The sequence below is a fragment of the Anomaloglossus baeobatrachus genome, chromosome 8 (genome assembly GCF_048569485.1).
Source record: "Anomaloglossus baeobatrachus isolate aAnoBae1 chromosome 8, aAnoBae1.hap1, whole genome shotgun sequence".
Classification (NCBI taxonomy): domain Eukaryota; kingdom Metazoa; phylum Chordata; class Amphibia; order Anura; family Aromobatidae; genus Anomaloglossus; species Anomaloglossus baeobatrachus.
The window spans coordinates 87,375,106-87,398,840 of NC_134360.1; the positions used below are offsets into that span (position 1 = coordinate 87,375,106).

Genomic DNA, 23,735 nt, shown 5'->3' on the forward strand with positions numbered 1-23,735 from the left:
TGGGGTGGAGTACGTTACTTATGGTATTGACTGAAACCAATGTCCCCACTGCCATGAGATCTTCCCGGAGCTCCTTCCTTGTTGTCCTTGGGTTAGCCTTGACTCTTCGGACAAGCCTGGCCTCGGCATGGGTGGAAACTTTCAAAGGCTGTCCAGGCCGTGGAAGGCTAACAGTAGTTCCATAAGCCTTCCACTTCCGGATGATGCTCCCAACAGTGGAGACAGGTAGGCCCAACACCTTGAAAAGGGTTTTGTACCCCTTACCAGCCTTGTGACCCTCCACGATCTGGTCTCTGATGGCCTTGGAATGCTCCTTTGTCTTTCCCATGTTGACCAAGTATGAGTGCTGTTCACAAGTTTGAGGAGGGTCTTAGGGTACCTTCACACTTTAGCGATGCAGCAGCGATCTGACCTGGTCAGGATCGCTGCTGCATCGCTACATGGTCGCTGGTGAGCTGTCAAACAGGCAGATCTCACCAGCGACCAGCCCCCAGCCAGCAGCGACGTGCAAGCGACGCTGCGCTTGCACGGAGACGGCGTCTGGAAGCTGCGGACACTGGTAACTAAGGTAAACATCGGGTATGGTTACCCGATGTTTACATTAGTTACCAGCGCACAGCGCTTAGCTTTGCTCTCCTAGCTACAGTACACATCGGGTTAATTAACCCGATGTGTAATGCAGCTACATGTGCAGAGAGCAGGGAGCCGCGCACACTGCTTAGCGCTGGCTCCTTGCTCTCCTAGCTACAGTACACATCGGGTTAATTAACCCGATGTGTACAGCAGCTACATGTGCAGAGAGCCGAAGCCGGCAGCACAGGCAGCGTGAGAGCTGTGGAGGCTGGTAACTAAGGTAAATATCGGGTAAGCACCTTGGTTACCCGATGTTTATCTTGGTTACAGCTTACCGCAGCTGCCAGATGCCGGCTCCTGCTCCCTGCTCGCTTCATTTCGTCGCTCTCTCGCTGTCACACACAGCGATCTGTGTGTCACAGTGGGAGAGCGCCTTTGAAGAAAACGAACCAGGGCTGTGTGTAACGAGCAGCGATCTCGCAGCAGGGGCCAGATCGCTGCTCAGTGTCACGCACAGCGAGATCGCTAATGAGGTCACTGCTGCGTCACAAAAAACGTGACTCAGCAGCGATCTCGGCAGCGAGCTCGCTGTGTGTGAAGCACCCCTTAGTCAGAAAAGGCTGGAAAAAAGAGAATTTTGTTACTTACCGTAAATTCTTTTTCTTATAGTTCCGACATGGGAGACCCAGACCATGGGTGTATAGCTTCTGCCTCCGGAGGACACACAAAGTACTACACTCAAACGTGTAGCTCCTCCCTCCTAGCATATACACCCCCTGGTAGCCAGTCCTAGCCAGTTTAGTGCAAAAGCTGAAGGAGGACATCCACCCACAAGTAGAGACAGAGCAAAACCCGGAACAACCGGAACCTCTGTCTACAACAACAGCCGGTGAAAACACACGGAACAAGAAACCTGCCAACAGGCAACAGGGAGGGTGCTGGGTCTCCCATGTCGGAACTATAAGAGAAAGAATTTAAGGTAAGTAACAAAATTCTCTTTTTCTTCATCGTTCCTTATGGGAGACCCAGACCATGGGACGTTCCAAAGCAGTCCATGGGTGGGAATAAACAGAAAAACTGAGAAGTAGGCGAAACCTAACTTCACAAATGGGCGACAGCCGCCTGAAGGATGCGTCTGCCCAAGCTCGCATCTGCCGACACATGAGCATGCACTTGGTAGTGCGTCGAAAAGGTATGCAGACTAATCCAAGTGGCAGTCTGACAGACCTGCTGAGCCGTAGCCTGGGCCTGAAAGCCTAAGAGGCACCGACAGCTCTGGTTAAGTGTGCCTTGATCCCCGGCGGGAGAGGCACTTGAGTACACTGGTAGGTATCGGAAATGGCCGACCTAATCCAACGAGCCAGGGTCGGCTTAGATGCCGAGAGGCCCTTACGCTGACCAGTGGTCAGCACAAAAGAGAGGTGCACCGCCTAAGAACAGCGGTGCGAGACACATAGATCCGGAGCGCCCGCACCAGATCCAGAGTATGCAACGCCTTGTCAAAGCGATGAACAGGAGCAGGCCAAAAGAAGGCAGGGAAAATGCCCCGGTTAAGGTGGAAGCAGCAACCACCTTAGGGAGAAAGTCCAGAGTCGGACGGAGAACCACCTTGTCTTGATGAAAAAACAAAAAAGGGGTGACTCCGAAGAGAGTGCAGCCAAAACAGAGACTCTCTTGAGGGAAGTTATGGCCACTAGAAAGACCACTTTCTGTGAAAGACGAAACAAAGAAACCTCCCTAAGAGGCTCAAAGGGGGGTTTCCGGAAGCCGTGAGGACCGGATTAAGGTCCCAGGGCTCCAGGGGCCGCCGGTAAGGCGGAATGATGTGAGATGCGCCCTGCATGAAGGAGCGCACCTGAGCCAGCCGGGCGATACGCCGCTGGCACAACACTGACAGAGCCGAGACCTGTCCCTTAAGGGAATTGAGGGATAGTCCTAGCTGCAGACCGGACTGTAGAAGGGACAGGAGGGTCGGCAAGGCCAAAAAGGCCAAAGGATACTTCCGAGCTCGAGTCATAGTGGAGATGACTTCAGGAGGGATACCAGAAGTCGTCAAGATCCAGGACTCAAAGCCACGCCGTCAATCTGAGAGTCGCAGGATTCTGGCGGAAAGACGGACCTCGTGAGAGAAGGTCTGGACAGTCCGGGAGATGCCATGGCACCTCTACGGACAGACGGAGCAGGTCAGGGTACCAAGCTTGCCTGGGTCAGTCTGGAGTAATGAGAATGACCCGATGGCCCTCCTTTCTGATCTTGCGCAGGACTCTGGACAAGAACTAGAGGGTGAAACACGTAAGACAGACGAAGCTGGGACCAAACTTGAACCAGTGCGTCTGCCGCAAAAACCTGAGGATCGTGGAGACACGGTTTGACGGCTGAGATAATCTGCCTCCCAGTTTTCCACGTCTGGAATGTGGGCTGCGGATATGGTGGACTAGGAGTCCTCCGTCCACTGAAGAATGCGATGAACCTCCAACATTGCCAGGCGGCTGAGTGTCCCGCCCTGGAGGTTGATGTAGGCAAACGCTGTAGCGTTGTCTGACTGGACTCGAATGTGCCTGGCCGCCAACAGATGGTGAAAGGCTTAGAGAGCTAGAAACACAGCTCTGATTTCCAGCACATTGATCCAGAGGGCTGATTCGGACAGAGTCCAAGTGCCCTGCGCTCCATGGTGGAGATATACTGCTCCCCAGCCAGATAGACTAGCATCCTGGTGAGGATCACCCGGGACGGGGCCAGGAAGGAGCGTCCCTGAGACAGAGGGGCCGAAGCCACCACTGAAACGAGCCCCTGGTCTGTGGCGAAGCCACCACCCCGTGGAAGGAGGAAGTCCGCTTGTTCCAACAGCGGAAAATATCCAGCCGCAGAGGACGCAGATGGAACTGGGCAAGGGAATCGCTTCCATTGACACCACCATCTGATCCAGCACCTGTATTAGGTGCCTGATGGAACGACGTCGACCGCCAGCGGAGGGACTGCTGTTTGACTAAGGGCAGCTTCAACAAGTGCCGACAGAGTCTCGAATTGCGTCCCTGGGTGAACTTCTGGGTCGAAGTCAGAGTGGACTTGGACAGAATGACAAGCCACCCGAATTGGTTAGAGTGGCGAGAGTGAGCGAGGCACTCCGCTAACAGTCTGCACTGGATGAAGCCCAGACTAGAAGGCCGTCCAGGACAAAAGGATCACTGCCAACCCCTAGAGGTGCAGGACCGCAATCACAGCTGCCCCGACCTTGAGAATACTCGAGGGGCCGTGGCTAACCCCAAGGGAAGATCCACGAATTGGACCACTCTGATTGCAAAACGTAGCCAACGCTGGTGTGAAACTGCGATTGGCACATGCAGATAGGCATCTCTGATGTCGATGGATGCTAGGGAATCTCCTTGGGTCATTGATTGATCGCAGAGACTCCATGCGAAAATGCCGCACCTGAACATGCATGAGAAGCTTGAGATCCAGGTCGGAAGGCACCGATCCAAAAAATCAAAAATCAGAGAATGCATGTGTGTGTGTGTGACCTCCTGAACACAAAGCATTGAAACTGGCTAGGACTGGCTACCAGGGGGTGTATATGCTAGGAGGGAGGAGCTACACGTTTGAGTGTAGAACTTTGTGTGTCCTCCGGAGGCAGAAGCTATACACCCATGGTCTGGGTCTCCCATAAGGAACGATGAAGAAAAGATAATTAATCCAAACATGTGAAGCTCATTGTTCTTTGTGCCTGAAATACTTCTTAATACTTTAGGGGAACCAAACAGAATTCTTGTGGTTTGAGGGGTTGAATAATAAATGACCCTCTGAATAAACTTTTCACAATTTAAAAAAAAAAAATTAAAAAAGAAATAACATTCTTTTTTGCTGCAGTGCATTTCACACTTCCAGGCTGATCTACAGTCCAAATGTCACAATGCCAAGTTATTCCGAATGTGTAAACCTGCTAAATCTGCAGGGGGTGGAATACTACTTGTAGGCACTGTAATATATATATATATATTTATATTAATATTAGAGAGAGAGAGAGAGAGAGAGAGAGAGAGAGAGAGAGAGAGAGAGAGAGAGAGAGAGAAGAGAGGAGAAAGAGAGAGGGAGATATATAGAGAGATATATAGAGATATATATATATATATATATATATATATATATATATATATATATATATATATATATATATATATATATATATATATATATATATATATAGAGACAGACAGAGATAGATAGATAGATAGATAGATAGATAGATATAGAGATAGATAGATAGATATACACACATTCCTGGAGTCAGGGTCTCAGCCCCTGCATTATTCTGCTGTCAGATGGGTTAGGCTACTTTCACGCATCAGTTTTTTGCAATCAGGCACAATCCGGTTTGTGCCTGATGCAACGGATTTGTGTCAGAGTGTGTAAAAACTGATGCGACGAATTCGGTAAAAAACGGATCTGGGTTTTTTGTTTTTTTTTTTAAAGCTGAGAGAGAGGGAGAGACCCCGTCATCACCGCACATACAGGCACTCCCGCACGCATCATCCCCGCGCACACCCCGACTGCACATACACCGGCACTCCCGCACGCATCATCACTGCACTCACCCCGACACTCCCGCACGCATCATCACTGCACATACACCGGCACTCCCGCATGCAGCATCATCATCGCACACCCCGACACTACCTCAGTGACGTCACCGCTGACAGCGAGACTCCCTCAGTTGCTGCGTGGAGCTGATAAAGAGAGCGGCGGTGTTCCACGGCCGCTCCTGTCAGCTTCATGTATCAGAGCTGAAAGTGTCGCGGGACCTCTGTGGATTACGTCGGACCTGGAGGGGTGTTTGGGGATTTTAATAAAATGGTGAAAGAGGGGTTTTTTGTCCTTTATTCCAAATAAAGTATTTTTTTTGGGTGTATGTGTTTATTTACTTTTACTTACAGGTTAATCATTGGGGTGTCTCAGACGCCTGCCATGATTAACCCCTTATTACCCCGATTGCCACCGCACCAGGGCAATTCGGGATGAGCCGGGTAGAGTCCCGGGACTGTCGCATCTAATGCATGCGCAATTCCGGGCGGCTGCTGGCTGCTATTGTTAGGCTGCGGGGCTCCCCATAACGTGGGGCTCCCCATCCTGAGAATACTAGCCTTCAGCCGTGTGGCTTTACCCTGGCTGGTATCAAATTTGGGGGGGGCCGCACACTTTTTTTTTTTAATTATTTATTTATTTATTTTACTGCAAGATATAGACCCGCCCATCGGTGGCTGTAATTGGTTGCAGTGAGACAGCTGTCACTCAGCGTGGGGGCGTGTCTGACTGCAACCAATCATAAGCGCCGGTGGGCGGGGAAAGCAGTGAATACGAGATTGAATAATGGGCGGCCGGCATTTTCAAATGAGAAGCCGCCGTGTGACAGCTGTGCAGCGCCGCATCGGTGATCGGTGAGTGGGTGAGAGTGAGTGAATGGGTCAGTCAGTGAGTGTGAGAGAGAGGCTGGGGCCACACAGGGCACTACTGCGATGCTCGCATGACACTCTGCTCGCGCTGGAAGCACAGCAGGAGCAGAGTGTCATGCTAGTGTCCCTGCGTATGCGGTCCAACCGTGCGAGCGGACCACAGCTGCGGGGGGACGGGCCGGCTCTCAGGAGGGGTGGGCTGGCACGAAGGACGGGAAGGTAGGATTTATCTCCCTCTCTCCTCCGTAGCCAACTATTGCGATTCTCGCTCTGCACGCACAGTACACCGGTGTACCACGAGTGCAGTGCGACTTTTCTCTGGCCCCATTCACTTGAATGAGTGCGAGAGAAAAAGAGTCTCCATTACAGTTGCAGCATGCTGCGATTGTTTTCTCGGTCCGATTAGGACTGAGAAAATAATCGCTCATGTGCGCTGACACACAGGCTAGAATTGGTCCGAGTGGAATGCGATGTTTTATCGCACTCCACTCGCACCGATTTTCTTAGGCCAGAGAATCACTTCTGGGCATGCTCAGCAGCAAAAACCGAATCGGGTACATGCTTCCGGCATTTGATGCATGCCACCGGATTCGGCGTGCATAGACTTTCATTATGCACCATGCCGCACAGCGCCGCACCCGGCGCTGTGCGTTTTTTTTTATGAGACAAAAAAAACGTTGCATGAAACGTTCATGCGGCCACCGCATTCATTAATTAAGCCGCATCCGGAAAAAGCCGAATGCAACGCAAGGTCATTAGGCACAATCCGGCGACAATACAAATCAATGGGGATAAAACGGATGCTGTACCGGATTCGTTTTAACCGTTTTTTTTCCGGATTGTGCCTGATGGGAAAAACCTGATGTGTGAAAGTAGCCTTAGCAAAACCCTGGCACTCATGTGCAACGAACAAGCATTAAAGGGAACCTGTCAGGTGCAATATGCACCTAGGACCACGAGCAGTTCTGGGTGCATATTGCTAATCCCTGCCTAACCGTCCCTGTATACACTAGCATAGATAAAGAAATCTTTAGAAAAAGTATTTCTAAAGATTTTTTTAAATCTTATGCTAATGAGCGCGGGGACTAGTCCCAAGGGCGTTATATCCCACCTGACTAGCCGCCCTCTTAGCATGTTAGCACGCCCACAAGGGTGTACGAACAGGCTATTCAATGCAGCATCACCTGCGGTGTTGCGTGTACCTGTTTGCTTTCACAGCGCTTCTCAATGCCAGGCACTTCCAGTCATTCGCAGTATGAAGTCGGATGTACGCGTCCCAGCTTTAGAGAGGTCTAAATGACTAGAAGTGCCGGCATTCAGAAGCGCGGTCACAGCAAACAGGTACATGCGGCACTGCTCGTGACGCTGCATTGAATAGCAAGTTAGTACACCCCTGTGGGCATGCCAACATGCTAAGAGGGCGGCTAGTCAGGGGGGGATATAACGCCCTTGGGACTAGTCCCCACGCTCATTAGCATAAGATTAAAAAAAATCTTTAGAAATAAAGATCCCTTTATCTATGCTAGTGTATACAGGGACGGTTAGGCTATGTGCCCACGGGGACATTGTCCTGCGGATATATCCGCAAGACATTCCGCAGGTGCTCCCAAAAATCCGCAACAGAACTTTCTCTGTTTCAATGCTGCGGATATACAGCGGAATGTCTTGCGGATATGGTGCGGGCATTATGCATTGAGGATACAGTACCATGGCTTCGGCACTGGATCCTCAATGCAGAACAAGTGCTGTAGTGATCGGGGTGCTCATACATACCTCCATCATGCAGCACCTCGCTTTCCGGCGGCCGGGTCACTGTCAGGCAGCGTCTGGTTCACTGTGCTGGAGGTGGGCGGGCCTGAACTAGCTCCGGCTGTCACATGACCGGAGCTCGTGCAGGCCCCGCCCACCTTCCTTCCTGTACCTGGCTGGATCCACCGCGCTGCTGCCGCTGCTGCTACACCGGACGGAGAAAGTGACTCGGGTGTCTAGCAAGTCAGGCAAGTATATGGGACCCTGCGGAGAAATCCGCAACAATAATTGACATGCTGCAGATTTTTCCGCACGAAAATCCGCACGATTTCCGCTGCGGAAAAATCCGCAGCGTGGGCACAGCATTTCCCAAATGCCATAGAAATGGCTGGGGAGTAGCTGTGCTGCAAATTTCTGGAAAATCTGCGGCTTTTCCGCGAGAAATCCGCAGCAAAATCCGCGCATTTTCCGCAGCGTGGGCACATAGCCTTAGTTCTGGGTATATATTGCTAATCCCTGCCTGCTTATGGTTCTGGGTGCATATTGTACCTGACCGGTTCCCTTTAATGCTTGTTCTTTGCACATGAGGGAATCGATTGCCAGGGTTTTGCTAACCCATCTGACAGGGGGGGAATATAACGCCCTTGGGACTAGTTCCTACGCTCATTAGCATAAGATAAAAGATCTTTAGAAATACTTTTTCTAAAGATCCCTTTATCTATGCTAGTGTATACAGAGACGGTTAAGCAGGGATTAGCAATATACATGCAGAACTGCTCCTGGTTCTGGGTGCATATTGCACCTGACAGGTTCCCTTTAAAGGGAATCTTTCACCAGCTTTTTGCCACCTAATCTGAGAGCAGCAAAATGTAGAGACAGAGACCAGCAATGTGTCCCTTACTGGGCTGCTTAGTGTAGTTTTGATATAATAAAAAAAATAAATAAAATCGCAAAATTCTGGTGACAGATTTCCTGTAAAAAGCATTACAAGCAGTTTGCATGTACATTGGCTGATTATATGGAAAAAAGGAGCACTCTTTAAAGACAAATCGGACAATTAAATGCACCTATAGACTGGGAAGGAAGACGGCCTCAACAAAACACCCAGTTGTCAATTTATTCACCATTTCTATTAGGAATACCAAAATAATGGCAGAGTGCTAAGAAAAGAGGCTCCTCAACAGCTCTATTACGGGGCCACACATTGTTATTAAGACAGACATGTCAGGAGAGGGGACAATGTTCTCTAAAATGGTCTCGTATTTTATAAACTATCCCCAATATTTCAGACACGTCCATAGAAGTCAGAAATAAGTTATGCAGGCTTCATAATATGATGTTTGCTCCAAAAGCAGCAAGCTATGAACAGAAGGTATCAAATGAGAAAGGAAAAAAAAAAGGTTAGGGTACATATATGATTGAGACAGCCACAGAGCCTGGAAAGGTAGATTCTCACCATCAGCATACAGAAGTCCGGCAGGTGACCCGTCATCCCAAACACTGTTGTCTTTAAGTATTTCTCATGCCCGGCGAGATCAATGAAGGTTATGATCTTTGAAGACTTCTCGCATATCTTGGTCCACTCTAAACTTCCTCCATGACTGTCCGGCTTATTAACAACATGACCATGGCTATCAAATCCCAAGATGTCGTTGCCTACGCTGCTGGTTCGACCGGATTCAATCTCATGTTTGTGTCGAAAAAGCTTCTGTCTGGCAAAGCCACGTCCATTGTCAAGTTCTCCATGAGTCAAAACTCCCAGGAGTGTGCTTTTTCCAGCATCCACATTTCCTACAACGGCGACCCTATAAGAGAGGACAAAGGGGGCAGTGTCAGATATTAGGTAGTACACAGTCATGCCGTAACGTACTGGTGCAGCCTGACCTGTGGGTCTCCTGCCTACCACAAAGTGACCCTGGCTCCTTTGGATTACGCCCCGCACAGCTGTTCTTCCACCATAACCCAATAAGACCTATACTAGATCATTGCCATTTATCACAACTTGTATTTTTTCCCATTGCTTTCTACGGGCGAATCTACACTGAAACAACTGGCATGCTGCAATGCGGCACATTGTCAGGAAAAATGCGGTGTTGTGTGATCACAGCCTGTCATAGTGCAGATCAAAACAAGCAGCGTTATCATATCTTATCAGAGAACCGCGTCTCGCCTCCTGGACTGATCCATCATTCTGAATTCATGGCTATGACCTGTATTTAGTGACCACAGACGTTCCCATTACACTGATACAAGATGACAGCTGGTGCTTATAAAATTTTATGGAGAAAGCAGAAGCTAGATGAAGGCGGACATTCTGCTGCAAGTGTTCTTGAAACGAAAGTTACAGTTCTCCATAGAACTTTATAAGCACCAACTATCATCTATCTCATCTCCTATCCCAATAATGGGAAAATCTGTCTATTTTTACCAATAAATTGACAGTAAAATATAATTATGAAATACACCTCAAACAAAAAATATACATCATAGCTCTTGTAGTTTTTCAGAAGCAAGTGGACACCATCTTCAAACCTCAAAATTTATGCTGCAACCCTTTCCTACGTCTTATTCCACTCCTTGTCACAGTCCGTGTTTATACAGCCGACCATATCCCTGCACTCATTCCCTTCCCATACTGCAGACATAGCATGATTAAAGCGAATCTGTCACCAGGTTTTTACTTCCCCATCTGAGAGCAGCATAATATAGAGAAAGAGACCCCGATTCCAGCGATGTGTCACTTACTGAGCTGTTTGCTGTCATTTTAATAAAATCAATGTTTTCTCTGCTGCAGATCTAGCAGTTATACAGAGCTCATGAATATGCTGGACTACCTGCAGCACACCACATAGTCCTCTATTGATAATCTACTGCTGATTAAACCATGATCTTATTAAACTACACTACGCAGCCCAGTAAGTGACACATTGCTGGAATCAGGGTCTCTGCCCTTACATTATACTGCTTTCAGATTAGGGTCAAAAACCTAGTGACCAATTCCCTTTAAAGGCTACCTGTGAATTTAATACTGTATTACAGCACCACGATTGGTCGGCATCATACAGCGGGAAGAAGTACAAGTCCCCAGGGAAAACTATCCGATAACACCCACTTGGTGTTAATGAAACCTAACTTCTTAGGAGACAAATCTTTTCATTGCTGAAATCTGGATAACAAAGACACAAGGTAAAGTATAAAACATTTTATTACGCTTTGCAGCCACTATTATATCAAGGGACCAGCTCAACGTAAACAATTTGGTGAAAGGCCCAAAAAAGGTTTTGCTATTTAATCAGAGCAGAATATTGTAGTGGCAGAGAGCCTGATTCCAGGGATGTGTAACTTATTAGATTGTGTGCCGTAGTTTCAATACAAATCAGTGATTTACAGCAGCAGATCATCACTGCAGGACTAGGCCTCATTTGTAGGATGGTCAGGCTAATTTGAATAACTGTCCCCACGACAATCTACTTTATGCACGGGAAGCTACTAAATCAGGGGTGTGGGCGGGGTTATACACTGCTCAGCATTTGGAGCAGGGCTACATCTACAACAGGGAAAACAGGGATTCTATTAAAACTGCACCAAGCAGCCCAGTGAGTGATATTGCTGGAGTCAGGGTCTATGCCCCTACATCATGCTGCTCTCAGATTACAAATAGCAAAAAAATGTTGAGAGATTCCCTTTAAAATGTATTTCATCCCACGTCAGTTTCATATAAAACATAAAAAAAAAATCTAAAAAGGTCTGAGAATTTCAACATTTAACTGTAATTACGCTTTGTAAATACAATTTGGAACTGGCCTTTTGCATCACGGATGGAACGTCACCCACCCCCACTCTTGTTAATAACAGGAGACCTGCACTTAGTGTCATTTTACCAAAAAAGCGTCTTGGCCATAGCACCTTATAAAACCGCCCACACAAAGAAGTCTTACCTTACTTCCAAGAAGTCATTATCCCCGACACACTTGCGCACCAGATAGTCTCTAACCTTGCCTCCGGCCTCCTGGTGCTCCCGCAGCAGGATCATATCAGCACCAATCTGCTCTGCCATGCTAGTTACTGTCGCAATAGACGCCTCCATGTCCGCTTCATCAAGACCATATTCTGTCCCATCTAAACAAAGAGCAAAATCACTAAATGACACAATGTGTAACGTAAAAGGTCTAACTACTAGCAGATAATATGTAGTGCTCAATGCAGGTCTACCATTTTCACCTAAGCCCTCATTTAGGACATTGCTCAATCACATACATGGTGAATGTCCTGTTATTTCTACAGACCCAGCGTACACAAAAAATTTTTTTTTTAACATAGATATATAGATATTTTATATAGATATATAGATATATATATATATATATATAAAAAATATCTATATATCTATATATCTATATATCTATATATCTATATATCTATATATCTATATCTATATCTATATCTATATCTATATATATATATATTAAACTTTATTCATGAGACACAGATAAACTTACTTGTGTTTGCCAACTGTGTTAGAAGGCTAATGGATGTTTAGAAATCCCTTGAAAACCCTTGTGCAAGTATGTTAGCACAGCTGAAAAGAGCTTTCATGTAAAACGCGACAGTCTATTCTTGTTCTTAGAAATGAAGGATATTCCATGCGAGAAATAGCTAAGAAACTGAAGATTTCCTATAACGGTGTTTACTACTCCCTTCAGAGGAGAGCACAAACAGGCTCTAACCAGAGTAGAAAGAAAAGTGTGAGGCCCTGCTGCACAACTGAGTAACAAGACAAGTACATTAGAGTCTCTAGTTTGAGAAATTGACGCCTCACATGTCCTCAACTGGCAGCTTCATTAAATAGTACCTGCAAAATGCCAGTGTCAACATCTACAGTGAAGAGAGAACTCCAGGATGCTGGCCTTCAGGGCCGAGTGGCAAAGAAAAAGCCATATCTGAGACTGGCTAATAAAAGGACAGGATTAATATGGGCAAAAGAACACAGACATTGGAAGATTGGAAAAAAGTGTTATGGACAGAAGAATCGAAGTGTGAGGTGTTGGGATCCGACAGAAGAACATTTGTGAGACGCAGAACAACTGAAAAGATGCTGGAAGAGTCCCTGACGCCATCTGTCAAGCACGGTGGAGGTAATGTGATGGTCTGGGGTTGCTTTGGTGCTGGTAAAGTGGGAGATTTGTACAAGGTAAAAGGGATTTTGAATAAGGAAGGCTATCACTCCATTTTGCAACGCCATGCCATACCCTGTGGACAGCGCTTGATTGGAGCCAATTTCATCCTACAACAGGGCAATGACCCAAAACACACCTCCAAATTATGCATGAACTATTTAGGGAAGAAGCCGGCAGCTGGTATTCTATCTGTAATGGAGTGGGCATAGCCCGGTCACCAGATCTCAACCCTATTGAGCTGTAGTGGGAGCAGCTTGACCGTATGGTACGCCAAAAGTGCCTATCAAGCCAATCCAACTTGTGGGGGGGGGGGGGTGTCAGCATGGGGTGAAATATCTCCAGATTACCTCCACAAATTAACAGCTAGAATGCCAAAGTTCTGCAAAGCTGGAATTACTGCAGAGGAGCATTCTGTGCCGAAAGCAAAGTCTGAAGGAGAACATTATTATTTCAAGTAAAAAACATTATTTCTAACCTCGTCAGTGTCTGGAATATATTCTCTATTCACTATGCAACTCATTTGATCAATAAAAGTATGATTTCTCATGGAAAAGACAATTGTCTGGGTGACCCCAAACTTTAGAACATTAGTGTATGTACAGTATATAGTCTAAATGAGGCCTAAAATTCCTCTAGAATGTGCTACCACAATACATAAAATTGCTCAGGGTTTTAAACTACACGACTTACAGAACTTGTCACATGGAAAATGCTATTAACCTGCAGATATGGAATTAATCTGCAAGTTAATAGGTATCTGAACCTGCCCAGCTCATGAATCCCCGCTACCAGGAGCCCAGAAGCATTCGGGCTTGAGTCACTGCACTGACTGACAGCTTCCTCTAATGCTGAGCTGCTGTCAGTCAGTGCGGAGGGGGGGGGGGGGGCAGTTACAGCCGCCACTCTCCATACACCCATATACAGAGCGGTGACTGAACCTGCACCAGCGCTGCCACTGTGACTGAAGCCCAAAATGCTGCTGGGAGGATTAAGGTTCATTTCCTCCTGGCACCAGGCGTTAATGTGCAGGCTCCGGGCAGGTTCAGAATGCTATCAACGAGCAGATTAACCCCATATCTGCAGGTTAATAGCATTTTTTTTTTCTGTGACAAGTTCCCTTTAACCCCTTCACGACCTTGGACGGATCTATCCGTCAAGGATCGTGTCCCGTTAAGCCCCGCCCCCTGCCGCGGGCAGGCGGCGGCTGTCGGCACACATATCAGCTGTTTTCAACAGCTGACATGTGTGCCTGGATGTTGCGAGTGGAATCGCTTCCACTCGCAACATTTAACCCCTTAAATCTCGCTGCCAAAGTCTGGCAGCGAGATCTATATGCGCGCGGCCATGTTTTTTCCTTACCGCCGCCCCCACCGGAAGTCACGTGAGTGATCACGTGACGTTCGGTGGTTGCCATCGTAGCACAGGGTCATGTGATGACGCCTGCAGCTACGAAGTTTCACTTTCGTTTTTCCTCGGCACGGAGCAGAGGGAAACCGGAAGTGACTGTATCTGCTGTTTACAGCTGTATAGCTGTGATCAGCAGATAGATAATAGCGATCGGATTGCTGATCGCTATAGCCCCCTAGGGTGAGAAGTAAAAAAAAAAGTTTTAAAAAATAAAAAACAAAAAAAAACCTAAAAGTTAAAATCACCCCCCTTTCACCCCATTGAAATTTAAAGGGTTAAAAAAAATAAACTGAGGTTACCCGCTGTTACTGGATCCAGCGGTGACAGCGGGTAACCTCAGTGACACCTCAGCAGATCGCGCTACTCACCTCAGTTGCTGCTTGGAGGTGACCGGAGCGGCGGTGTCTTCTGCAGCTCCTGTCACCTTCATGCTGGAAGCGACGCTGGAGGTCCGTGGAGTACGCCGGATATGGAGGGCTTTTTGGGGCTTATTAAATTGGTAATGAGGGAATGGGTTTGTGTTTTTTATTTCTAATAAAGGATTTTTTCATGTGTGTGTGTTTATTTACTGTAACTTACAGATTAATCATGGAAGGTGTCTCATAGACGCCTGACATGATTAATCTAGGACTTATTGGCAGCTATGGGCTGCCAATAACTCCTTATTACCCCGATTTGCCAACGCACCAGGGTAAATCGGGAAGAGCCGGGTACAGTCCCAGAACTGTCGCATATAATGTATGCGGCAATTCTGGGCGGCTGTTGGCTGATATTGTTAGGCTGGGGGGCTCCCCATAACGTGGAGCTCCCCATCCTGAGAATACCAGCCTTCAGCCGTATGGCTTTATCTGGCTGGTATTAAAATTGGGGGGGACCGCACGCCATTTTTTTTAATTATTTATTTATTTCACTGCATAATATAGACCTGCCCACCGGCTGCTGTGATTGGGTGCAGTGAGACACCTGTCACTCAGCGTGGGGGCGTGTCTCACTGCAACCAATCATAGGCGCCTGTGGGCGGGGAAAGCAGGGAATACGAGATTGTTTAATAAGCGGCCGGCTTTTTCAAAATAGTAAAAGCCGCCGGAGCAGTGAGAAAGCCGTGCAGCGCCGCGCCGGAGACCGGGGAACGGTGAGTATGAGAGAGGGGGGGAAACTGACCGACAGACTGTGAGAGAGGGACAGAGATAGTGACGGACCGACAGAGAGAGAATAGAGACCGAGAGGGAGAAACCGACTGACCGAGAATAGTGATTGACAGACATTGGGAGACATCGCTCGTTTCCAGTGTTTTAGGAAACATGCGAGAAATGTATTTAGAAAATCGGATGTCACTAAGATGGTGTGAATGCCGTCCCGTGACATCCGATTTTTTACACGCTCCCATAGACTTGCATTGGAGAAACTCGCAGTAGAAACTCGCAAAAAAGCAGCATGCTGCGATTTTTTTCTCGGTCCGATTTGGACTGAGAAAAAAAAAATCGCAGATGAGAGCTGAATCATTCACTAACATGTGTCCGATTCCAATGCGAGTTTTTCTCGCATTGCTCTACTGCGAGAAACTCGCAAGTGAGAAGCAGCCCTATAACTTGTCTAAGTATGGTAATTATTGCGAACTGGTATCATTTGTTAACATTGGAGTGGCACCCGTCGGCAGAAATGGTAACTATTGTTTGTTTTTTTTTGTTCTTGTCGTGACTATAATACATTTCAGGTACAAGAACTAAACACTCCTATTGTTGTATAGCATCAGAGAAGCCCTGAGGTGAACAGCTATTTAATGATATGGCATCGTACAAGCTAAATGGGCTTATTTGGTTGATTCATTGTAGACTTGTGTGCACATATGTTATGTTATATGCCTTGGAATGGTACCTGTAATTTTACCTTGTTGTTCAATAAACGAATAAAAAAAAAAAGACGCCACGTGTGAATATACCCTAAATTTAGTACCGGGTACAGTTTTCGTCCATACATAGGTTCTGCCTATCTTATCAGCCCGGCTACACATGCTCCGTACATATCTTAGTGTTAAAAAAAAACAAACTTATTTGTGCATTGTGCTCCACAGATGGTTCTGTGAGGTAAAACACTTCCCAATCTGTTTATAAGCAGTGTTTTACCCCACAGAAAGCAGCATCTTCTTTTATCTCATGCTGTCCTGTCTGTATAATGTCTTTCGTATCCTCCGCTGTCCAGGAGCTGTAGTATGAGCAGACCATGTTCTTGCATCTATGAGAAGCTGTAGGACTGCAGAGGGCCCATATACTGTTCTTGCACAGGGGCCCTTTTAAGTGGGTATATGTAATGCACTGCCATGGTTTGATGCTTGATACTTTTAGCATCTCTACTGTAACTACTTCTGTACGCATACAGGATGCATAAGAATAAAATAAATGCATATGCTTATCTGAAGGACTTTTTTTTTTTTAAATAAAGTCTATATAGAGAACACAGTTCAAATAGCAAATAATCTAGACAAAATGTTACATTTAATAGTGTCTTGTGCACAAAAAGTTCACTATCACCTTCCAACACAAACTGAACAAGACGAGGTCGGCAGAACCAGCTGTACATGGTTGTAGAGATTAGAAGTTACGGCCTTGATATTAAGTTTAAAAAGTGTTAGCTTAAGTTGTGTGGGGGAGGGGCAGGGGGTGTTTGAGGGCACATCTTAAACCACTTCAGCATGGTTACATTTAGCAAAGAAATGTGGTTACAAGTCTGTATGAGCTGACCGGGAGCTACCATAGGAAGGAGATGAATTGTAAGTGCTGCAGAATATGTTGGTGATCTAGAAATAAGTTAATATGAGCTACACATTCTGCCACAGAAAATCAGCAGCGTTGAGCTGAGCGGCGCCAGAGCCGAACCGCATCAGAGCGCCAGAGCCCAGCGGCGTCAGAGCCCAGCAGCGCCAGAGCCCAGCGACGCCAGAGCCCAGCGACGCCAGAGCCCAGCGACGCCAGAGCACCAGAGCCCAGCGGCGTCAGAGCCCAGCGGCGCCAGAGCCCAGCGGCGCCAGAGCCCAGCGGCGCCAGAGCCCAGCGGCGCCAGAGCCCAGCGGCGTCATAGCACAGCGGCGTCATAGCACAGCGGCGTCATAGCCCAGCGGCGTCATAGCCCAGCGGCGTCATAGCCCAGCGGCGTCATAGCCCAGCGGCGTCATAGCCCAGCGGCGTCATAGCCCAGCGGCGTCATAGCCCAGCGGCGTCAGAGCCCAGCAGCGTCAGAGCCCAGCAGCGCCAGAGCGCCAGAGCCCAGCGGCGTCATAGCCCAGCGGCGTCAGAGCCCAGCGGCATTCCAATAGAAGTGTAAGGATCACACATTGTGTCCCAACTTTTCTCCTTCACGTTTATTGCACTTTAAACGCCTCTGAATAATAAAATGAGGGCCCTATTCACTACTGGATTCATTATTTTATGTTGTACAGTTTCTCCTATTATAAAAAGTTTTCTCTGCCAAATTCTTCATTTAAAAGGGGTTGTGCCATGGCACAATGTTAAAAGCATCTAAACAGGTATAAATGTTCACACGAAGTGTTTCGGGGTAGATAACGCCTGTTTATGTGCTTTGGTTGGATTTTACAATCTTCATGTGATAGTGACAAGGAGACTGTGGGAGGGATGACTGAAGGCCCGGGTGACCGCAGCTGCCTCCCCGTCATCGGCTCAGCCACCGCTGCATCTACAGTCTCCTTCCCACTGCTGTGGTCAAAATAGTCTCTCACTAACTTCCAGCTGGACAGGAATCCCTCCTTTCCCTAAAAATGGTGAGTGCCCATCATTTCCCCTCCTGGTCCTACTTCTCTCTGTCTCGCAGGTGGATTGGACTCCAGTGGCCACGCACATGGGTGGTAAAGGGATTATTAAGACCCATGTAGACTGTTTTCCAAAAAGTGATGGGAATGAGCAACACGAAATAAGCCTGTAAATAAGACTAATAGCAAAGATGGCGTCTGACAAGCACAAATCGATGGCTGTATAGACAGATACATAAATCCATATTAATACACACAGGGAGGCCCCTATTAATGAATGAGATTGGTTCTAGGTGTGTTCACAATACAAATTTGTATACAAGATGGAAAAGGGGCGGTGAAATTAACCACCACTGACCTGATCACTGACCCGTCATTGCCTACTATGCGTTCCTCTTTTTCCCACCGCTGCACTCTACAACTCCGGCCTCTCCCCTATAGGAAAGGACGTCTGCCCGCGTCCAAGCATCAGAGGTCACCAGGTTATAAGGTCGCAACATTGTGAATCCATGGCTTGAGCTGCGACCTTATGACACGGCCTACAGTGGCAGATAAGAGACAGCGGGCAGTGAGCAGAAGGGCGACCGGAGAGGTAATTGATATCAAACTTGCCAGCTTTCCTGCAACACCAGAGAAAATTTTGGAAAATTTACATGCCTGTAGTGTTCAGTGGCAGAAATTTCTGCAACAAAATTGTGTTGGTGGAATATGGGGGGGGGGTGTATAATTTTGTGTAGGTTTGTATTTTAGGCGTGGTGCTCGGTCCATTCTGTGTATTCCTTGTGGGAACATTGTCGTGTTTGCAGGTTAATCACCCCCTGCCAGGCTTTTGTCCCCAAGTCTGGGGGAGGGGGTCCTGGGATCCACCTAAACTCTCTGCTTATCTGGAGAATTATTCAGTCTGGCTGAGTAGGAGAAGCGATAAGCAGGAAGATTCATCCTCTGGGGGAAAAGCTGCAGCTACAGGCAGCACCCCAGAGAGCTGTTGAGAAACCCAAATTTTCCTGGAAAAGGACTGCTAGAGAATTGTGACAGATTTATCCTGTTTGGGAGAAGCTGAGGCTCCCCAGAGACACCCGGGCATTTTTCGCTTACTGGACTGTATCCGTGTTGCTGGACTATTTTACCCTCTATGTTGTGGATTATTTTATGGACCTTCTGACTTGTTTGGAATAAATGTTCTTTGGTTTGTTCAATCATATCATGCTCTGTTGATTGTGGGATATTGGAAAGGACCCCGTGACAAAAATATTCTAATTGCAAAGGCAGTGATAAAGCTGACCGAGCAGAGTAATGGAGGGAGCTCTGACAGCTGGCACTGCCTCTGCATAGAGAACAGATAACAAACTCCTCTCAACGACAACAACACAACATAGAGTAATGTGCACTTACCAGACCCTTGTCCGATGACATATATGGTCTCCCCCCGTCCCTCGTCCATTCGATCCCGCAGTTGATGTAGCAGGCTGTCATACTGTTCTGCACTGGGGCTCACCAACACATGCTGAAAACAAGAGGCACAATGAGTGACGGCCGCATCAAGCCTCCCGCCGAACCATGGACCTGTACACCACCACCGCCTGCACCTGCTGCCACTCAGGACTGGTGAGAAGCCTACTCTTACTGTAGCATTACTAATAAGCATCTTGCTAGACCAGATTTTCCCTAATGTTTGAAGGCCAATGTAGAACTTTGATCTAGTGATCTTAGAAAAAAGGCCTGATGAACGCAAGATAAAAGATCTGCCCAGCGTGTCTGGTGTATGAGCGCCTCCAACAGATGTCACTGGAGTGAAGGATTTGGCCAATTAAGTCCAACTACTGATCCTTTTCTTCTTCAGGAGTAAAACCAACAGAGGAGTCTGGGAACGGCTCGCTCAGAACTGTTGGCTGAGATGAGAATGCCTGTATATGGAGGAGTTGGCCCAAATATCCCACCAAATTTAGTGTCTATGGGGCTTTCTTCTGATAAAAGGCTGCAGTCTGTGCGACTCCTTACAAGACACACTGTTAGGATTCTCCATTATTGCATGTGACTTCAAAATGTGAGTTTTGTATACTTCAGACTAGACTTGCTTGGTCTTGCTCAATACAAGTAAAATGATCAAAGCTGAGCAAGTCTACTCGAAATGTGGCCGCAAGTATGCAAACCTCATTACTGTGATCATGTGACCGGCCACGCTCACCAGCAATACTGGAGAATCCCGACAGTGTGCGGTGTGCATGCATTAATGATCCAAAAGTCTGTAGTCACAATATGACTTAAGGCCACTTTACACACAGAGATAAGTCTTTGGCAGATCTGTGGTTGCAGTGAAATCATGGACATATTGTTCCATTTGTACACAGCCACAAACCTGGCAGTGATTGTCCACAATTTCACTGCAACCACAGATCTGCCGCAGATTTATCTCTACGTGTAAAGTGGCCTTAAGACTTATCAGAAGACCAGACAACCCCATTACGAATTGGTAAATCGCTCTCACAGTCAGTCTTACATTATCGGAAAACATGTAACATGAAGCTTTGCAGCAGGCATGGATTACACCTACTACCGTTTTGCTTATACAGCTCTCGTAGATTATTTGTCTCTATGGTAACAGAAAGCAAATAAACGTTGTAGTCTCAGGCAAATATCCCTTCCAACTACTCTAACAAACGTCCGGTAGTACACAATAGCGTAGAAACGTAAAAGTCTGCCTGACTACATTACACAGAATTTGTTTGCTCTCTGTCAGTCTTGCATAGTCCACTCGGCATAGGATTTTTTTTCTACATTAAGAACATGTTTTAGTTGCTTAATTTTTCAACAGTATCAGTAATTTGTTTGTGAGGTGTAGAAAGTATTTAAAGGGAGTTTCCATAAAGTCATGACATAGCCGGGGACCACAACGCTCAGAGCGGAGGAGAAATTCTAACGTGATTCAAACAAGCTTTCTTCCATATTTCATTAAAGGGATTGTTCACGACTGGACAACCCCAGCATAATCTTTCCAGGAGTCCACTTTGAATAAAAGAAAATCTATACTCGCCTGCAGCAACGTCGTTCCACCAGTGTCGGGGCTGCTGTTCCTGGAGAGTGACAGGATTTGTGCCAGTTACGTAGTGGCCATTGAGTGGCTGCTCTTCAGAGTCTCTTCAGAGCAGATGCCCACCCCGACGGAATATTGACAGGCTACAGCCTGAGAAAGGCCGCTAATTGGCTGCAGCATAAATGTGGCACAAGCCACGTCACTCTACGGAAACAGCAGTGTCAGCACCGTGATAGGAGAGTATTAATTATTTCAGGGTCCCAGTTAAAAAAAAAAAAACAAACAATTTAAATGGGAATCTGTCAGCAGGATTTTGCTATGAAGTCTGATGACCGCATGCTGTAGGGGCTAAAACACAGATCTCAGTGATGCCTCTCTTATCAAGCTCTGTGCTGTTTACTTGCAATGATTGTTTTAGCACCATGACCTTATTGGGCATCACGATGGGGTCCTGGGTTCAAATCCCACCAAGGGCAACACTTGGAAGGAGTTTGTATGTTCTCCCAGTGTTTGATTGGGTTTCCTCTGGGTACCCCAGTTTCCTGCCACATTACCAAATACATACTAATAGGAATTTAGATTGTGAGCCCCAATGGGGACAGTGATGATCACATTGGTAAAGTGCTATGGAATTAATAGCACTATATAAGTGACTAAAATAAATAAATCAAAGCTCGGACTTCATAAGTTACAGTAGCGTGCAAGACCTAGTCCAATCACATCTCCTCCTATGATAAGTAGCTCACTGTCTATACACTATGTACAAAGAGAGACTGGTGTGGGTTGGGGCAGCTTTGTGAGCTCTGCTTCATCCTACACCTAAGAACTCAGCACCATGAGGACAGATCCCCGATTCTAGCAATGTGTCATTTAGAATCAGTTTTTTAATCCATATATTCAGTATTATAGCGCCATTACACCAATGGCTTTACTTTACATTACAAAATCGGGCTAACAGATGCTCTTTAAATGTTGAAGGATATTTAATGTAGATAACCAACTACCATTTAAAGAAACACTCCAGTGTTTTGGTTTTTTTGTAAAATCTTTTTTCACTGCTGGAGTGGTGCTTTAAATCTAAAAGGCCCCGTCACACACAGACATAAATCTTTGGCAGATCTGTGGTTGCAGTGAAATCATGGACATATTGTTCCATTTGTACACAGCCACAAACCTGGCACTGATTGTCCACAATTTCACTGCAACCACAGATCTGCCGCGTATTTATCTCTGTGTGTGACAGGGCCTTAAGTCTCTGCCCCGGTCTTATACTCCACCCTCTGGCATTGTCACCTTCTATCAGCTCTGCTCCCTTTCTTTGTATTTTATTTCAATTGAAGGATTTTTGGGGTGTTTGTGTTTATTTCTTTTCACTTACAGATTAGTAATGGGGGTGTCTCAGATGCCTGCCATTGCCACTCGAAGACTTAAGGGGGCTTTACACACTACGACATCGCTAATGCGGAGTCGTTGGGGTCACGGAATTGGTGACGCACATCCGGCCGCATTAGCGATGCCGTTGCGTGTGACACCGATGAGCGATTTTGCATCGTTGCAAAAACGTGCAAAATCGCTCACCGGTGACATGGGGGTCCATTCTCAAAAATCGTTACTGCAGCAGGTGTTCCTCGTTCCTGCGGCAGCACACATCGCTCCGTGTGACACCGCAGGAACGAGGAACCTCTCCTTACCTGCCTCCCGGCCACAATGCGGAAGGAAGGAGGTGGGCGGGATGTTACGTCCCGCTCAACTCCGCCCATCCGCTGCTATTGGGCGGCCGCTCAGTGACGTCGCTGTGACGCCGCACGGACCGCCCCCTTAGAAAGGAGGCGGTTCGCCGGTCACAGCGACGTCGCCGGGCAGGTAAGTATGTGTGACGGGTCTGGGCGATGTTGTGCGGCACGGGCAGCGATTTGCCCGTGTCGCGCAACAGATGGGGGCGGGTACCCACACTAGCGATATCGGGACCGATATCGCAGTGTGTAAAGCCTGCTTAAGTAAAATCATGCTAGCTTTATTCATTTTCTTTTTTAGTTGTACTTTTTTTTTTTTTTGTTATTTCACGATTGACCTCCAAGGGTACCTTCGAACCCACGTGGGTTAAACGTCACAGTCCAGTCCGCCAATCACTTTTTTCACACACAAAAAAACAAAAAAAAACATCAAATTTAGAATTAAATGCACCAAAAATGCATCATCATTACAAGCTTTATTTTACATTTCCAGGCACTCTGGGACAAAGTGCAGTTTTGGTGCGCACTGCACTGCAGCGAGCGCATATACCCTAACCCTTAGGCCTAAAGCTGGGTTCACACATAGCGACAACGACGTCGCGGTTACGTCACCATTTTCTGTGACGCAACAGCGACCTTCTAAGTCGCTGTTATGATCGCTGCTTAGCTGTCAAACACAGCGACGCAGCAGCGATCATAACGACACGCGTCGCTGTGGAAGCCATGCTGCGCTTGGTAACTAAGGTAAATATCGGGTAACCATTACCCGATATTTATCGTGGTTACCAGCGCACACGCTTAGCGCTGGCTCCCTGCTCTCCTAGCCTGGGTACACATCGGGTTAATTACCCGATGTGTACT

General features: G+C 47.1%; 1 protein-coding gene across 1 annotated transcript in view; it reads right to left on the bottom strand.

Annotated features, from left to right (window-relative positions):
• The window catches only part of GTPBP1 (GTP binding protein 1), a 109,441-nt gene that overhangs the window by 72,659 nt on the left and 13,047 nt on the right, over positions 1-23,735 (bottom strand). Inside the window, exons 2-4 of the mRNA XM_075321880.1 lie at positions 19,503-19,614; positions 11,705-11,885; positions 9,223-9,571 (exon numbers count right to left, since the gene is read on the bottom strand). Coding sequence (XP_075177995.1) covers positions 9,223-9,571; positions 11,705-11,885; positions 19,503-19,614 — 642 coding nt within the window. The remainder of the gene's footprint in view (positions 1-9,222; positions 9,572-11,704; positions 11,886-19,502; positions 19,615-23,735) is intronic.